The following is a 16,033-nucleotide window of genomic DNA, read 5'->3' as shown; positions in this document are numbered from 1 at the left end:
CAATTTGGATGCAAGTTATGAACAGCAAATTGCTAAGTTATACAGCCACAACAAGGGGCCTGGAATCCATTTTTCCAGGCGTATTGTGAAAACTCGTTTTAATTTCTATAGGAATTGAGCCACAAATAGGCAATTTTCTCCTGAATATTGGTTCTGCTATATTGGTTCTCAGTAATGCTCCATGAAAGGAGTATATTTCCCTTGTGTCTTCTTAAACCCCCGTTATTTTGGTTATAAATTTAATTAAGCCCTTCTGGAGAGTGCTCTGCGGCAGATGCACTGAGGTTTGTTTTGTTGTCAGCACAGGGTTGGAAACGAACGGCTGAAATTACGTGGCAATTAGATTATTTTTTTTCTCTGTTTAAATACTTTGTCTGATATTAAATACTAGATACATTAGCTTCTCCCAGCTGAATCAGTACGGCTAATGTTAAGCGAAAGAGACATCCAAAGCTCCAAGTGAATTAGAAAGATTTTGATTTTCATCAAGCAGTGATCCAGCCAGTCCGCCCTCCTTCCGTAGGGTTACGCTCAAAGCCGCCATTTTGCAGAACAGCTGGGAAGTAGATTATCCCTCAGTAAATATGACAACTGAATGCAGCACTAGGACCAGTTCTTGAGATGGTGGGAATCAGCAAAGCAGCATTTAAATCAATGTGGGGGGAGGGGAAGGGAGGAGTGTTAGCATGAAGTGCTCATTTCTGGATTCTCCTCCGAGTAGAACATGAACAGGTTCAACTCAATCATGACAGCCTTTTCATCTGGCCATGTCCCTATCTGCTCGCTATTGCTATTCCATGGAGGGCTCAGCCAACTGTCCTCTTTGTGTTACTCATGCTTTGTTACTAAGCAGCACTTACTTGATTCACAGTGGATAGCTGGGCCCACAGTGTGAAGTGTTACTTGGAGTTTCAGCCCTAAATTAAACATAAATGTCTGATGCCAGGCAGGGCCGTCCCGAGGTGGGTATCCCCTCCCATGGGGCAATCTCTTCCCCCACCACCTCTTGGGTTGGGAGAAGGCGGCAGGGCGGACTGCCCGGCCACTCCAGCTCCAGCCACCGTGGTGAGTACAGAGAGGAGGTAACTCCTGCTACCACCACACCAGCCCCAGCCGCAGGTCATCCCCCAGGTTCCATCCATAGGACGGTTGGGGTGGCCACCATGGAGCCCCACAAAGCACAGCGCCTGGGGTGGGTGCCCCCAACCATCCTATGGTTGGGATGGCTCTGTTGCCGGACTCACTTTCTTGCTTCTAATCAAGCATCAGACGATACAGTGCTCAGATAAATGCCAGCAGCAGATCGTCAGGCACGCAGTGCCCATGGCCATACAAACGACACTCTGATTGTTATTGTAGCAGCCAAAGGCTTCACTCATGCTCAAAGTCCCGTTGTGCCGGGTGCCACACATATAAATGAGGGGGGATCCCTGTCTCCAACAGCTTACAGGCGAAAAAGACAAAAACTCTGCTCTTTATATAGAGGCTTAAACGATGGTGTCACATTCTCCCCTCCCCCGGGCCCAATCCATCTCGTCTGTCACTAAAACACAGCAGTAGCTCCTCCAGCCCCACAACTCCGTGTTAAGGAACGCTCATGATTAATGCATAGGCACTACAGAAACAAACTGTGCAAGAGTAGCATACATCAGCCCTGTACACCCTCCCCCTTTTTTTGGTGGCACTATCTGTGCTTAGGAGGTTAAAGGGGGTAAGAATAACCCCAGAGGCTTGTGTAACGAATGCAGACCCTGGAGAATTCACTACCGATTGGGACAGGAGGAGCGCTGGGCTTTTAAAATACTGGAAACAAATAGCTCTGGGTCCAGCTCCATCCATTTTATTGCAGAACCTCAAGCACTGCCACCAAGAAATGCGTCTTCACACCCATAGTGGAGCCCAAATGTCTCACCGAGGGAGGGCTATCCATCTATGCCTAATACTCATTTAATGTTGTGCTGCTGGCAGTTTAGCAACAGCTGAACAGCTTAAGTCCCAGCAAGCGATTTCTGAGCTGTTTAAGTATGAAAAGTATGACATTTTAATTAGAGGAGAGGCTTTCTGCTTGCTACGGGCACCCCTCTGTTCGATCTGGAATGTAGATTTCACCTGTAATTTGCACTTTTCAGTTCCAAGGTGTATTAACCAGAAACCAGGGTCTGTCTGAAATGAGTCTTGTTGGGCCTCAGACCAAAGCCACAAAAATGCTGTCATTATACTGGCATTAATTGCCTTCCTTCCTGGAACACTCAGCAGAAAGGAGAGTCATCAAATGGGACTCTTTACTCTCTGATCTCTTGGACTACGTCTACACTGGCAGCTTCTTGCACAAGAACTATTTTGAGGAAGAGTTCTTGAGCAAAAAGTTTTCCACAAGAGCGTGTCTACACTGGCATGTGCTTTTGCACAAGACCGTCTATGGCAGTGTGGACGCTCTCTTGCGCAAGAAAGCTCTGATGGCCATTTTAGCCACAGGGGTTTCTTGCGCAAAAAAAATCATGTTGGCTGTCTAGAGCTCTTGCGCAAGAGGGCTTATTTCTCGTGGGGAGAGGAATAACTCTTCTGGAAGAAGCCCTGTTTTCTGACGCTTACTGTAAATTTACTTGCGCAAGAACGCACGTGCAGTGTAGACACCTGGCAAGTTTTTGCGCAAGAACAACTGTTCTTGCACAAGAAGCCACCAGTGGAGACCTAGCCTAAATTCACAGGGCAGTTGGGATGTAGGTCATGCTACACTGGTCCAGCTGCCTCTCTTCAGTGAGCAGAGACAGGATATAAGTTGTTAGGACTTGCACTGAAATTGACTTGGGAAATGATAATACTCGCTGCTCACAAGATAAAGGTGGTGTCTGAGGTGCCGACAGCAGGTGAAATGTGTAAACTGCTAAAGACATTCTAGCAGTTGTGAGACCAACTTTAACAGGGAAAATGTTTGGGTCATATTTCCCCCGGGGTGCAAATGCATGATATCACAATGAATTTGGACCACGGTGTTTGTAACCCTTCTGCCAGCTAGGCCTGGCAGTAACCAGGGCTGGGTTCAATATCTTGGGGTCCATCTCACATAGAACCGGCTCGAGCCCCCACCCAGTAATTCACACACCCCTGGGCGCCTCTGAGAGGCAATGCTTCCCCACTTGGAAGCACTGAGTCTGAGTGTAGGAAAGAAACATTTAATGAAACAGAGAGAGAAGTCATACGGCATTAACTTGGGGAAACCACCACAAACAGAGTTCATAACCCAAACATGAGCCAAGCCCCCCCCCCCCCCCAGCCAAGAATCGCCCGAAGTCCAAAGAGGCCGACACCCCAAAAGTCTCGGTCCCTGGTCCGTGCCACCCAGAGTCCCAAAGTTCACCCGCAGGGTTTCACCTCCCAACCTGGGTAGAAATGGGGGTGATAGGAGGCACATTGTATGAAACTTCGCCATGCTCCACCATCTGTCTCATCCCACGCCACTGGACGCCTGCCGCCGCTCCTTGCCTGCTGCCACCGCTAGTTGCCACTCCTCGCCTGCTGCAGCTCCACGCCACACCGCTGGTCACCACTCCTTGCCTGCCGCTGCTCCTACCAGCCACATTATGCCACCAGCCAGTGATTCCCACCAGCCACTCTGTCGGTCACTGCCACTTCACTGGCTGCAATAGGTCTGGCTCTCAGTCAAACCAGTGATTTCAGCTCTCAGTGATTTCAACTCTTTAGCCTCCAGCTGGACTGGCAAATGAACCCAGCTTCCACTGGACTAGCAAAAGAAAAGACTCCTCAGGGAGTCTGCTTTAGGTCTGTCCTTAAAACAAAGGGCGAAAGGTGCAAACTGGACCAGTCTTACAGCTCACGCCTGGCAGGTGTGAAACAGGCTGACTCAAGTCCTTTAACCCTTCCCCCCAGCTCAGTCCACTCAACTCTGGAAGCGGGGAGGCTTGTTCCTCCAAGACCTCTTACCATGATGGTGGTGTGTCTCCTACAAGCACTGGCAGCAGTTTTCCAGTTCCCACATTTAGGGGTAGCATGATTAGTGACCCCCACAACAGTCCCAAATTATTTACAATTCTCCACATTCCATTTCAACACTGACCCTCCATCAGCCACACCTCGTATTCTCTCCTGAGCTGTATTTTCATATCAACAGTTAACAGTTAATTACCTTGCAGAGTTAAACGATTGTAGCGGGCACACCCACCCCTCCTTTTAGCTGGCTGATAGCAAGCAGCGGTTCAGCCTCTGCTTATATGTTTAATTCATTGTTCCATTGCAAAGTGCCTGGCCTTTAAAATGCCGAACTGTTCACAAAGCAATTGGCTCAGATGGATGATTCTTTATATAAACTATGCTTGCAACAAAGTTTAATTATTTTCCAGAGGTACGTAAAGTATTTCACACTGTCTGCCAGCGTGTGACTGATCACAGTGGGAAATGTTAATGCAAAGAGAAGCAAAGAAATCTCCCCTGAACAAGTTTCTGTTCAGGGATTCAAAATCTTGTGGGTCCCTAAAAGGTTTTAGAGACAGATTCCTTCCTCCTCTCCCTTTCCCTGTTTCCCTTATCCCCCTTGAAATGGGAGTTGCAATGTCTTTGAAAAATGACTTCTAACATCACTAAATTTCAGTCTTCCCTGTTACTTTGGCTCTTGCTTTTTAACAGCAGTATTCCACCTTCAGTGAATCCAATTGTGGGTGACCTTTTTAAATGTTCCATTCGCAGGCTGCCTGGGATGTGAAGCAGGTTATTGCCTGGATTTCTGCCTCCTGTAGCAGAAATGGATCTGAGTTCCTGGGTGTTTATCTTTCTATTCAGCACTGGTTTTCATTCTGCCCTCCATCACATCAGCATCCCTTCCGGTAATGCATTCAGTGCCAGGAGCACCATCTGTCTTGGTGCAAATGTCTCCAAGCGTGAGCGTGTGTCTCTAAAATATGGCTGCAACAGCTGGAATTTTCCTTGCTCGGTATATTGACTGGAACTCGTATGGAGGGACGAAGTACGGCAAAGCAAGAATCCCATCATGGCCCTGCAATGAACAGTTCTGAGTAATTTCAGTGCTCTCCCCAGGCAGTGGATGAGAAATGACTGACACCACCAAGTCATCTCCATGAGCGAAAGGCCTGTTGGACGAGAATGGCACTCGGAGGAATGATGGGGACCTTGGCATTTAGCCTTCAGTTAGCTGAGTTCACTCGGCTCCCGAGGCCCTGACTCCATGTGAAATAGACAATTATCCTGCCTCTAGTTTGCTTCATTGACAAGTGAGAAGCAAAAATAGCATTGATGCAGCTGAACGCATCCAGAACACCCCCAGCAGCCGTGCTCTGAGCTGGAGCGCGGACAGCACTACCAGCCAACAGGGGCAGCACAAAGCTAACCGTGAAGTCCCTGATTCAAGCGGGGCTTGCTAAAGGAGCCCCGAGGCTCCTTAAATCACTGGGCTCCCATCGGTGGGCCTGCACACACTAACCCCTTCCCCCCCACCCCGAAATTAGACCAACGTCTCTCAGGCTTCAGGAGACTAAGGTATTCGTATTGCAGGAAGAGACTAGGAAGAATAGAGGGTAACTGAGCTGAAGAGCTTCAAAAAGGGAAGGATCTGATGAAGTGAGAAACACCCAGGTGATTCTGGCAAGTGACCTGCACCTCATGCTGCAGAAGGCCAAAAAAAAAAATTTTTTTCAAATAAATCCAAGCTCATTGCCAATCTGACCAAAGGAAAACTCCTTCCCAACCTCCCCATCCAAAAAACTTTTCAACTTTTTCCAACGGAAAATTTTGTCAAGATCAATCTATTTCCCACACAACATTGAGTTTTGCACAATATGACGTATTCCAACAGAAAGTGGTTCCACTGAAGAGTTTGTGGACCAGCTCTGCTACTGCATTATAATGAACATGGTCGCTGGCAGAACAAGATTAGCTCATTGGCCTACCCAAAAGTAGGACAGGTCCCTAGAGGGGCCAGGAGGCAGGGGACTGGAGGGACTTAAAGAGGCAGAGCGACGGAGGCTGGTCCCAGTGTTCTAAGGGGAACACTAGGCCTCTTTTCTAGCCATAGCAACAGGCCAATCTGAAAGCAAAGGGCTACCTGCCTTGTGCAGCAGAAGATGGGGAATGGAACAGGCAGTTTTCTGCATCCATGTTCCACAAGAACAACAACAAAAAAGCGCTGCATCAAAACACTTCACTTCCCAGCTGGCACGTCAGCATCCTCTGGCTGCTAGAGGGTGGTGTTCTGCCCTTCAGCTCTCTTTGTGGGCAGACAATCCAAAGGGAGGAGAAAGTTGCCCCCATGCAGCTAAGCAGTGGCAAGAACTTACTGGGGAACAGGATCCTCCTGTCTATTGTGCATGTTAATTGTTCCTCATAAAGCCAGGTGTTTGGCAGTTACAATAGGGCACAGGCTAGACTCTATCGCAGGCCTGTTTTCAGCAATGTCCTCATTGCAAACTCTCAGGCAGCTGTGCAAAAATGAAGGGAAATATGTGCATAAGATATTAACACCAGAAGGGACCACTGTGATCACAGAACACTAGAATTGGAAGGAACCTCAAGAGGTCATCAAGTCTACTCCCCCGCACTCATGGCAAGACCAACCACCATCTAAACCATCCCTGACAGGTGTTTGTCTAACCTGCACTTCAATATCTCCAGTGATGGCTATTCCACAACCTCCCTAGGCAACTTATTCTAGTGTTTAAGAACCCCAACAGTTAGGAAGTTTTTCCTAATTTCCAACCTAAATCTCCCTTCCTGCAATGTAAGCCCACTGCTTCTTGTCCTATCATCAGAGGTTAAGAATAATTTTTCTCCCTCCTCTTTGTAACAACCTTTTAGATACTTAAAAACTGTTATGTCCTCTTTCAGTCTTCTCTTTTACAGACAAAACAAACCCAATGCTTTCACTCTTTCCTCAAAGGTCATGTTTTCTAGACCTGCCTCTATATAAAACAATGGTATGCCTACAGTAAATGGTCGGAGTGATTGATGCCATTTCTATGGCAGAACCTGTGGAACTGTCAACCTGTGGAACTCCTTGCTAGAGGATGTTGTGAAGACCAGGACTTTAATAGGATTCAAGAAAGAACTAGATAAATTCATGGAGGTTAGGTCCCTCAATGGTTATCAGCCAGGATGGATAGGAATGGTGTCCCTAGCCTCTGTTTATCACAGGATGGAAATGGATGACAGGAGAGGGAACATGTGATGACTCCCTGTTCGGTTCACTCCCTCTGGGGCATCTGGCATTGGCCACTGTCGGCCGACAGGACACTGGGCTGGATGCACCTTTGATCTGACCCAGTGTGGCCGTTCTTATGTTCATTGTTTTTGTTGCTTTATTCTGGACTATTTCCAATTTGTCCATCTCTTTCCTGGAATGTGGTGCCCCAACTGGACACAGTCCTCCAGTTGAGGCCTCATCAGCACAGAGTAGAGAAGAAGAATTTCCACTCAGACTTCTGGCATCACAAATACCAAGAGCAGCAGCTAGGGCCCTGGGCCAGCAGACAGGAGCCCATGTAAAATGTGGGGGTGTTGCAACCCCCCCCCAAACTCCTAGTTCCCATGCCTATGAATCCACTGTGTCCCTCAAAAGGAACCTTGTCTGAATGGGGTAACCCAGGCCCCTGCCTAGAAAGTGAAAATAGCTCCCAATCCCAGTGCTGCTCGCCTTTGGGTCCATGGAGTGAATTTCACTCCTATGCAGAGACTCAGCACTGCTCACATCCCTCGTAAGCCCTCAGAATAGGGACAGGGCAATAACTCCCTTCGAGTCAAAGCTACCTTGGAGCAGCCAGTACAACGTTAAACTCCCTTGACCTCTTGCAAAGGCTTTGGTAACGTTAACACTTGTCTGTCCACAACTGCTTCTTAGGAATGTACAGCTCCCTCTTCAAAGAGAGCAAACTCAATATTTACATTGTCACTTGGGCCTGTTTGCCGGCACAGAAAGCTTAAGCTGAAGGGAGTTGGCATTATTTATGATTTCCTGAGCCCAGAGAGGGTGTATTCTGCTCTGTGCTATGCAAACATATGTTACAAGCCGTGAGGGTGAGATACGGCCCTTGCAAACAAGTTAATCAGGAAAGATGGGTCTCCTCCCACTTGGGGATAGAGGGTTGTTTATTTATAATGCTGCTTCTCAGCAACTGAGATGACAAAGAGAGTCATCTCAGGCATGTGCAAGTGGACAAATTCATCCTTATTTCAGATTTCTCATCGGATAAAGGAAGGGCCATCAACGGCTACTCAGAAGTTTTCATCCATTATTGTAAAAACTAAGTGTGCACCACAGACCAGATGCCTGTTAACGCCCTATCTTAGGAGTGGAGGCATTTCCCTCAGAGGCTACAGGGAATCCTTGCAAACAATGGAGAGTCCAGCCAGGCACTCCTTTGCAAGGAAAGGCACTGCCAAGTTGCCCAAAGGAGAGTCGAGGAGGACACAAAGTTGGTCAATGCAGCCATTCTGGAGGAAGGCAAAGCTGAGTTTCTTTAGTCCTGACTGAATGACTGAGCTTCCAGTTCAATGTTCACCTGCACCAGCGGCACTGGGGAGTCTGGGGTCTGATCCAAAGCTCATCAAAAAAGTCTCCCATTCACCTCAGTGGGCTTTGGACTAGACCTAAAAATCCACCTGCCAAGCAAATACTGAAGAACTAAGCGCTTGGGCTACAATGGAATTCTAACAATACACTGCCCATGGACTAGGCACTATAGAATACTGTCACAATCTGTTTGATACAAATTGCAATCTATTCATTCATAAGAATGCAACAACTTTGTTGTGATGGTGTGTCGAGCGCTGATCTCCCAGTTTCTCAACCCACCATCCCCCTTAAAAATCACTTTTCTTCTCTGAGGCCTGCAAGAAGCGAGTTTATAATTCAAAAAGAAAAAAACACACACACAGAGTCCTCTGGCTTCCGGCCTCCACTGCATCTTTTAGACCTCACGCTCTGCCTCGTGTTGTACCTGCAGAGCTGAGCACAACGGAAACATTGCAAGAAACTGCCAGGTTGGGGCCATGCACTGGTCACCACAGCCCTCCACCATTGTTACGGGTCTAGCAAAGGGCACAGAAACCATCTGGCCCTATTTCCTCTCCCCATCAACAGAAGAAGAGCTAAAAGATGATTTCATGCCCCACTCCTCCACACACTGGTCCCGCTCTGCCAAGATAAGGCTGGAATAACAGGCCCCCTTTTTTTTTATGTGCTCACAAATATATTTGGGTCCCTCTGCGGCACCGTGTTCCAAGTTGCAAGCTGGCAAATGCTTTGCACCATCCCTGCCCCTTGAAGGGCAAGCAGAGGAGACCAAACGGACCAGTGGGAGAACTCCTTGACAGCTGATCAAGAATCCTTGACAGAACCCCGCAGTTCCCCAGCACAGAGAGGTCTAAACACCCGAGCAATGGGAAGAATTTATCACAGAACTTTTTCTACCCCTCCCTCCCAACTCAAACACATGCAGGGACATATTTTCAACAGGAGTTGCTCATTCAGGGTGACTAACTTTGGGTGCCCAGGTTTGGGTATTCAGTGCCTCTGTAAAACTCTTCCACTCCGGGCTCAGTTATTTGTAGGCACTTGCAACCCATCAGTTGTCTCTATCAGTAGCCTGGAAGGACAAGGTATGAGGGTCGGACTCGTACTGTTCTCTTCATCCATCCTTAGAACCATCCCCGTCATGGCAAATCCTCTACTCAGCATTTCACAGTGAAGGAATCTGAGCAGGGACATTTAAATGATTAGAGAAACTCTTCTCCTTTCCCTTTCAGTGGTGAGAAAGGGAGGGGAATTTGTAGCCATTTCAGGAATTATTTCCTTGTAATTTTGTTTTGTTTCATGTTCAGAACTGGCACGAAAGTGGGATGTGGGAACAACTGACACATAACTGCACCATATGCTCTGTGTCTATTTCCAGCAGCGAGTGGGAATCATGGGGCCTCATTCCTGCTTCCCAAAGGCTCCGGAGCGCAACTCTGATTCCTGAAAAAACTCCCCATTGAAGGGCGGAACAGAAGCAGGAAGCTTTGTGGGAGACGGGTGTATGTTTGTTGTTAGATGCAATTCCAGCAGGGTCTGTACAAAAAGAGGCTGTAGCTTTTGCATCCACTTCCATCCGCTGATGACATTACTAGCATGGAAGCACAAACACATGGGTCATATCCAACACACCCACCTCCAACCTTCCCATTTATGAGTCAGGCCCCCAGAATAACCAGTGCTGGGTTCTTTGTGTTTGCCCTCCGGCTTCGAAGCCTTTAGGATTCACATCCTCCAGCTTTTCTTGGCAAAGACGTGAACTCAATTTGTTTTTTAAATGTCTAGATCTTCCCACAATTGCCTGACTCCAGGAGCTAGTGAAGAAACATCTAATCCTGCGAGAACTCAGCATAAAATCGCAAACGCTGGTGACTCTTCAAATCCATCCCTCCTGTCAACAGTGTCAAGGGACGAATTGGGGCTCATGGTTTAAAAGCTTTTTCACTGCTCAGTGCCATCCCTGCTCCCCATGTTATGCATTGGCAAGTCCTTCCCTTGCAACACAGTAGCAGTGCTTTGCTTCTGATTCCTAACGGCCAGTGGGAGGGGAGTGCAGCCCGTCGGGTCCTCCACATTCAGCCTTAATCAAGGCCTTTACGGTAGCTGCATTGCCGCTGAGGACAGAGCGGTGAAGAGGAGTCCAGCCCATTTTGTTCTTAACATGGACATTTGCCTTGAGCTCCAGGAGGTTGATGCTACTTAGGAAGGCCCCCTGCTGCACGGCAAGGTGGAGAGGGGTCCACTCTGATTTCTCAGCAGCCTTGGGGTTCACCCCACTCTTCACTGTGGTGGGCAGCCACATGAAGCAGCGTCCAACCCCTGCCTCCTTTGACATGGCTGTGTTAGCAGGCAGAGCATTTCAATGCAGCCTTTGAAACAAGCGAGGTATAGAGGAGCCCACCCTTTATCTGTCCTCAAGTCCACATCGGCCCCATATTTGATCCATTTCTCGCATATCAGATACTTCCCCTTCACAGCAGCCATGTGCAAAGCACTGGAGTGATGCTCATCCAGGCAGCTGACAGACACCCTGCTCTTCAGCAGATATTGCACCCCTCTAAAAGTACCCCTCTCCACAGCGAGGTGCAGTGGGGTTCAATGGGTCTTCTGCTTCCCTTCATGGTCAGCTCCTTGGCTGGCCAGGGGTGCCACGTGGCTGAGGTGCCCGCAGTAAGCTGCCGCGTGGAGGGCAGTTCTCCCATCGTTCTCCTGGCATGCGGGGTCAGCCTGGCGAGAGAGCAGCATCCAGGCGACATTCTCAAAGTGGTTCTGAGATGCCAAGTGGAGCGGAGTCCTTCACATTCTTGGGAGTCTGCCCATGCCTGCTGGACCAGCAGGAGGCGCACAAACATCCCCATTCTGAAGTGAAAAGGGGACCAGCCGTCTTTGTTGGCCATGTTGACATCTGTATCATGCTCGATTAGAATGGAATAGATCTCTGGTGACCTCTTCTGCACAGCCATGAGTGGGGTGAGGCCACAGCCAAGCTGGCTGTCCACACTGGCTGTCCACACTGGCCTCCTGCCTCAACAGAAACTTCACCTTCTCCACATTTCCTTGAGTGTCACCACGGGTACGTCTACATGGCACAGCTATTTCAAAATAAGCTACATAAGAACAGCCGTACTGGGTCAGACCAAAGGTCCATCTAGCCCAGCATCCTGTCTACCAACAGTGGCCAGCACCAGGTGCCCCAGAGAGGATGGACCGAAGACAATGATCAAGTGATTTGTCTCCTGCCATCCCTCTCCAGCCTCTGGCAGACAGAGGCCAAGGACACCATTTTATCCCCTGGCTAATAGCCTTTTATGGACCTAACCTCCATGAAATTATCTAGCTTCTCTTTAAACTCTATTATAGTCCTAGCTTTCACAGCCTCCTTTGGCAAGGAGTTCCACAGGTTGACTACACGCTGTGTGAAGAAGAACTTTCTTTTATTAGTTTTAAACCTGCTCCCCATTAATTTCATTTGGTGTCCTCTAGTTCTTCTATTTAGGGAACTAATAAATAACTTTTCTTTATCGGCCCTCTCCACACCACTCATGATTTTATAGACTCGAAATTAGTCCGAGGCAGGCTTCTCTAATGGAGACATGCTATCTTGATTTAGAGCCCCAGGAGGCACTGGGGAGGAATAACATAGAATGGCCCTGGTGAGGGGCTATTTCAAAATAGCAACAGTGGAGAATCTACACACGCCGTATTTCAAAGTAGCTATTTCAGAATAGGGGTTATTCCTTGTAGAATGAGGTTTACGGATTTCAGAATAAGCCATCCGTTATTTTGAAATTATTTTGAAATAACGGAATGGCTGTGTAAACACTCATGTTGTTATTTTGAAATAACAATGCAGTGTAGATGCACACCACAAGATGAATTAGGGTGAGGCCATTTTCTTGGCACCTGAGAACTTCCTTGGTCATTATGAAGCTCTCCAGGACCCTGACCTTGCTGGCAAAGGACAGAGGAAACAGAGTATGACAAAGAGAAAGCAACTGAATATTAGAGCTTGAGGGTTCCCAAGGGGAATTCTGGATGCCCACAGCTCAAAATAAAACTTATATATGTGCATCTGCAGAGTATAAATCCAAAGGAAAGGCACCTGCCTGCTTGTCTGCAATGGCACAGGGCTATATGGGTTGGAGATACTTGGCATCTTTCTCCTGGGAACTTTATATTTGTTCTTTTTTTGTTTGCATTTTTCCTTAATCTGAAATTGAAATCACCCAGCCTGAAAGAACATGGATTGCTCTTTTTTATGGAGACTATCATAGAGGAAAGGCGGAAGACAGGGCTGTTCTTATTTCTAGCCCAATTGATTCTCAGCTGAAGTTTATGAGCAAAGGTCCCCAACTCACCACTACTACTTGTGTCTTGAGAGAGGATGGGTCCTTCTTTGTGGCTCTTGTTTAAAGGTAGGAGAAATAATAGGAAAAGAATATGATGGACAGTTTGTTACTTGCAATTTACCATTTGTGTGTTTCATATTCTTCCCATTTACCATGCTAGGATTTTGTGCCATTTTTTTTACCATGTTTGTTTGTTATTACATTGAAAAATCAGCCAAGAGAATCACAGCACAAATAGGAATGCAAAAGTGAAAATACAAGACTTGGGGTTATTAGAAAGCATCCAAATGGCCACTTTTACCTTAAAAGTTAAATCAATTTCCTTGGGAATGCTAACCCACTGATAAACTTCATGCAGAGTGAGGTTCCTTAATATTAATAGCCCATTTTGAAAAATTAATCTTGAAAGAAAACAAATACATGAAATAACAAATCACAGAGCTGCCAAGACTTCCACTTGTTGAAGATTACAGACAATCCTTTGGAGGAAAAGAAACAGGTTTCGTCTGTCTCTATAATCTATCTCCCATGCTGATACTCCACAATTCCACTGTAGCAATTTCCAATAATCTTTTGGAAGAAATCCCTTCCCATATTGCAGTCTAAGGGAGTCTCTTTGGAGTCTGAACTGATGCATCCTGGGAAACTTGCATGATAATTAGGTTTTGCTGACCCTCTTTCCTTAGTCACTTCTTTTTAAAGCTAAATGTTCCATTTTCATTATTTCAGTGTTTAATGATAGCATCTCGGATGCCCTTTTACATGTCCTCCCAGGGAATCTGAACAAAACCAACTTCCTTCCTCTGCACTTGTCTTCATCTGTTCTCTCGCTAACTTTAACAAATGGAAAAAATGAAATTACAACATGAAGACTCTTTTAGTCCTCCTGTGTTACTTCTTCCCTTGTACCCTTTACACCAGGGGTGGGCAAGATCTTGCCCATGGGCTGAATTCGGCCCGCCAATCCGGCCGGCCCACCCCTGCAGCAGGAAGCAGCACCACTCAAAGCAGCTAGCTGCTGCCTGTGGCTCTCTGAGCTGCAGAGAGAGAGGCTTCACATGTTCCCTCTGCATCTAGAAAAATCTCTCAGCTCCTATTGGCTGAAAAGCAGCCAATAGGAGCTGAGAGATTTTATGAGCATTAGGGCAACATGCAAAGCCTCTCCCTTGCTCTTCCTCCCCCCCTTGTCGGCCCTTGACCACTTACCAAAATCTTGGAGTGCCCCCCCATCAAAAATTATTGCCCACCCCTACTTTACATGCACCTACATTCCAGGAGCTGGACCAAAATCCATGCCGAATATCTGGCCTGATTCCTGATTTTGTTCTAGTCAGAAAAACAAGTGGAAATTTAAGAGCAAAAATGCACCGAGTAGCATGTGCCCAGTTTAATGCGACATATATCAGCCTCCTCAGAGTTGGAAAACGTCATCTGAAGCTTTATGCTAGGAACTAAGGACTCAGTCCTGCAATTAACTCTGCCTGGGCAAATCCCCACAGAGAGCTCCATTGGACTCTGCCAGCAGCTTGCTGTAGGCTCCAATCTTGCATGATATCCAGCCCTACTTCGGCTGTGTGCTTGCAGCTCAGGAGAAAATTATTTTCCCCGGCCCGCCTGCCTCCCAGACAGCACAGACTTACATCCCTCCAGGGATGGGGAGGACATCTCACCCTGAGGATCAGGACCACAACATTTTGGCACCTGAGGCAGGGAGCTCAAATGACACCCCCATGCTCCCTTTTCTCCTGCCTGCCTGTTAGGTCTCTTGTGCCCTCCTTCCTCCAGCACAGCACCCCCCCATCTCTGTGCATCTAGAGCAGAGGGAATACATATGCACCAGCAACAGACACAATTTTCTACACTCTGGCTGCATCTAGACTGGCATGATTTTTCACAAATACTTTTAACGGAAAAGTTTTTCTGTTAAAAGTATTATACGGGCATGTGCCTTTGCGCAAAAGATTTGCTTTTGCGCAAAAGCATCAGTGCCAGTGTAGACGCTCTCTTGCGCAAGAAAGTCCCGATGGCCATTTTAGTCATCGGGCTTTCGTGCGCAAGCAATTAACTTGGCTGTCTACTTGCCCTCTTGCACAAGAATACTTGCACAAGAGGGCTTATCCCTGAATACAGTACAAAGTCAGTGTTCTTGCACAAATACTTGTGGCCAGTGTAGACAGGCGGCAAGATTTTGTGCAAAAGCAGCTGCTTTTGTGCAAAATCTTGCCAGTCTAGAGGCACCCTCTGAGTCCTAGTGGCACCCCCTCACAGCCTGGCACCTGAGGTGGCTGCCTCAGTTCACCTCATGGTAAGAGCAGCCCTGCTGAGGATGGGCTAAAGTTCCTTCCTGGTAGATAATAAGAACCGCCTCCATCTAAACAGCCCTGAATCTCACTGGCCAGCTTCCTAAATTCATAGGTTCTCATCTCAGTAATGAAGAAGGAAACACCAGAGAGAGCATCCTGTAGAAAAAGATACAGAGGCGCTCTGATCAGTGAGGGGCAGATCACAGTGGAAAAAGAGATACAACTCCCTCCCGAGTGTGAAAAGATGGGTCAGAAAATTCTGCCAAGGAGCTAGAGAGCATTTCCCTGCGGGTGGGGTGGGTCTTCTTACTTTTTGGCTCCCAGATAGGGTGGACTTGTGAGATCTTCCTGACCAAGCTCCCATCTTCAGATCCACCATGAGGCGTATAAATGACAGAAGCATGTCAGTTTCCACAGGGATCGCTACACCCAGGGAAAGGCTCTTGAGAACTAAGTTGAGAACAGTTCCCCCTTCCGTCAAGATCCAGAGTTCCACAAGCACATTGGGAAGCTGAAAATCCAGGAGCAATGAGCGTAAAAGGGAAGGTGTTTGGGCAGGACCTGGCCCCTACACACCTCAATGCAACCAGCCAGTTAGTCTCAGTCCTCCACAGAGTGTCACACAGGATGGGCTTTTTCCGGGACAGCTCTGAATCATAGAATCCTAGAGCTGGAAGAGACTTCAGGAGGTCATCAAGTCCAGCCCCCTGCCCAAGGCAGGACCAATCCTAGCTAAGACGCAGTACTCAGATGTAGAGAACCCCTAGAGAGGATCACAGCAGCGTCTTTTGGGGCTTGCTTTCACCACAGGCATCCGACAGAAGCGTCTAACGAAGACCCCTGAA

At 47.6% G+C, this 16,033-nt stretch overlaps 1 protein-coding gene across 1 annotated transcript; it reads right to left on the bottom strand.

The window, feature by feature from the left end:
• Window positions 1-10,037: 10,037 nt before the first annotated feature.
• Window positions 10,038-11,499, bottom strand: ANKK1 (ankyrin repeat and kinase domain containing 1). The gene is given in 5 exon segments (XM_075909269.1): window positions 10,038-10,619; window positions 10,621-10,812; window positions 10,814-10,879; window positions 10,881-11,328; window positions 11,331-11,499. Coding segments are annotated over 5 exon segments (1,017 nt in total). The 3' UTR covers window positions 10,038-10,477.
• Window positions 11,500-16,033: the final 4,534 nt, after the last annotated feature.

Source organism: Pelodiscus sinensis, chromosome 26, assembly GCF_049634645.1.
Source record: "Pelodiscus sinensis isolate JC-2024 chromosome 26, ASM4963464v1, whole genome shotgun sequence".
Lineage (NCBI taxonomy): Eukaryota > Metazoa > Chordata > Testudines > Trionychidae > Pelodiscus > Pelodiscus sinensis.
Note: the sequence above shows the minus strand (reverse complement) of the source record. Positions and strands in the feature narration are given on the sequence as shown.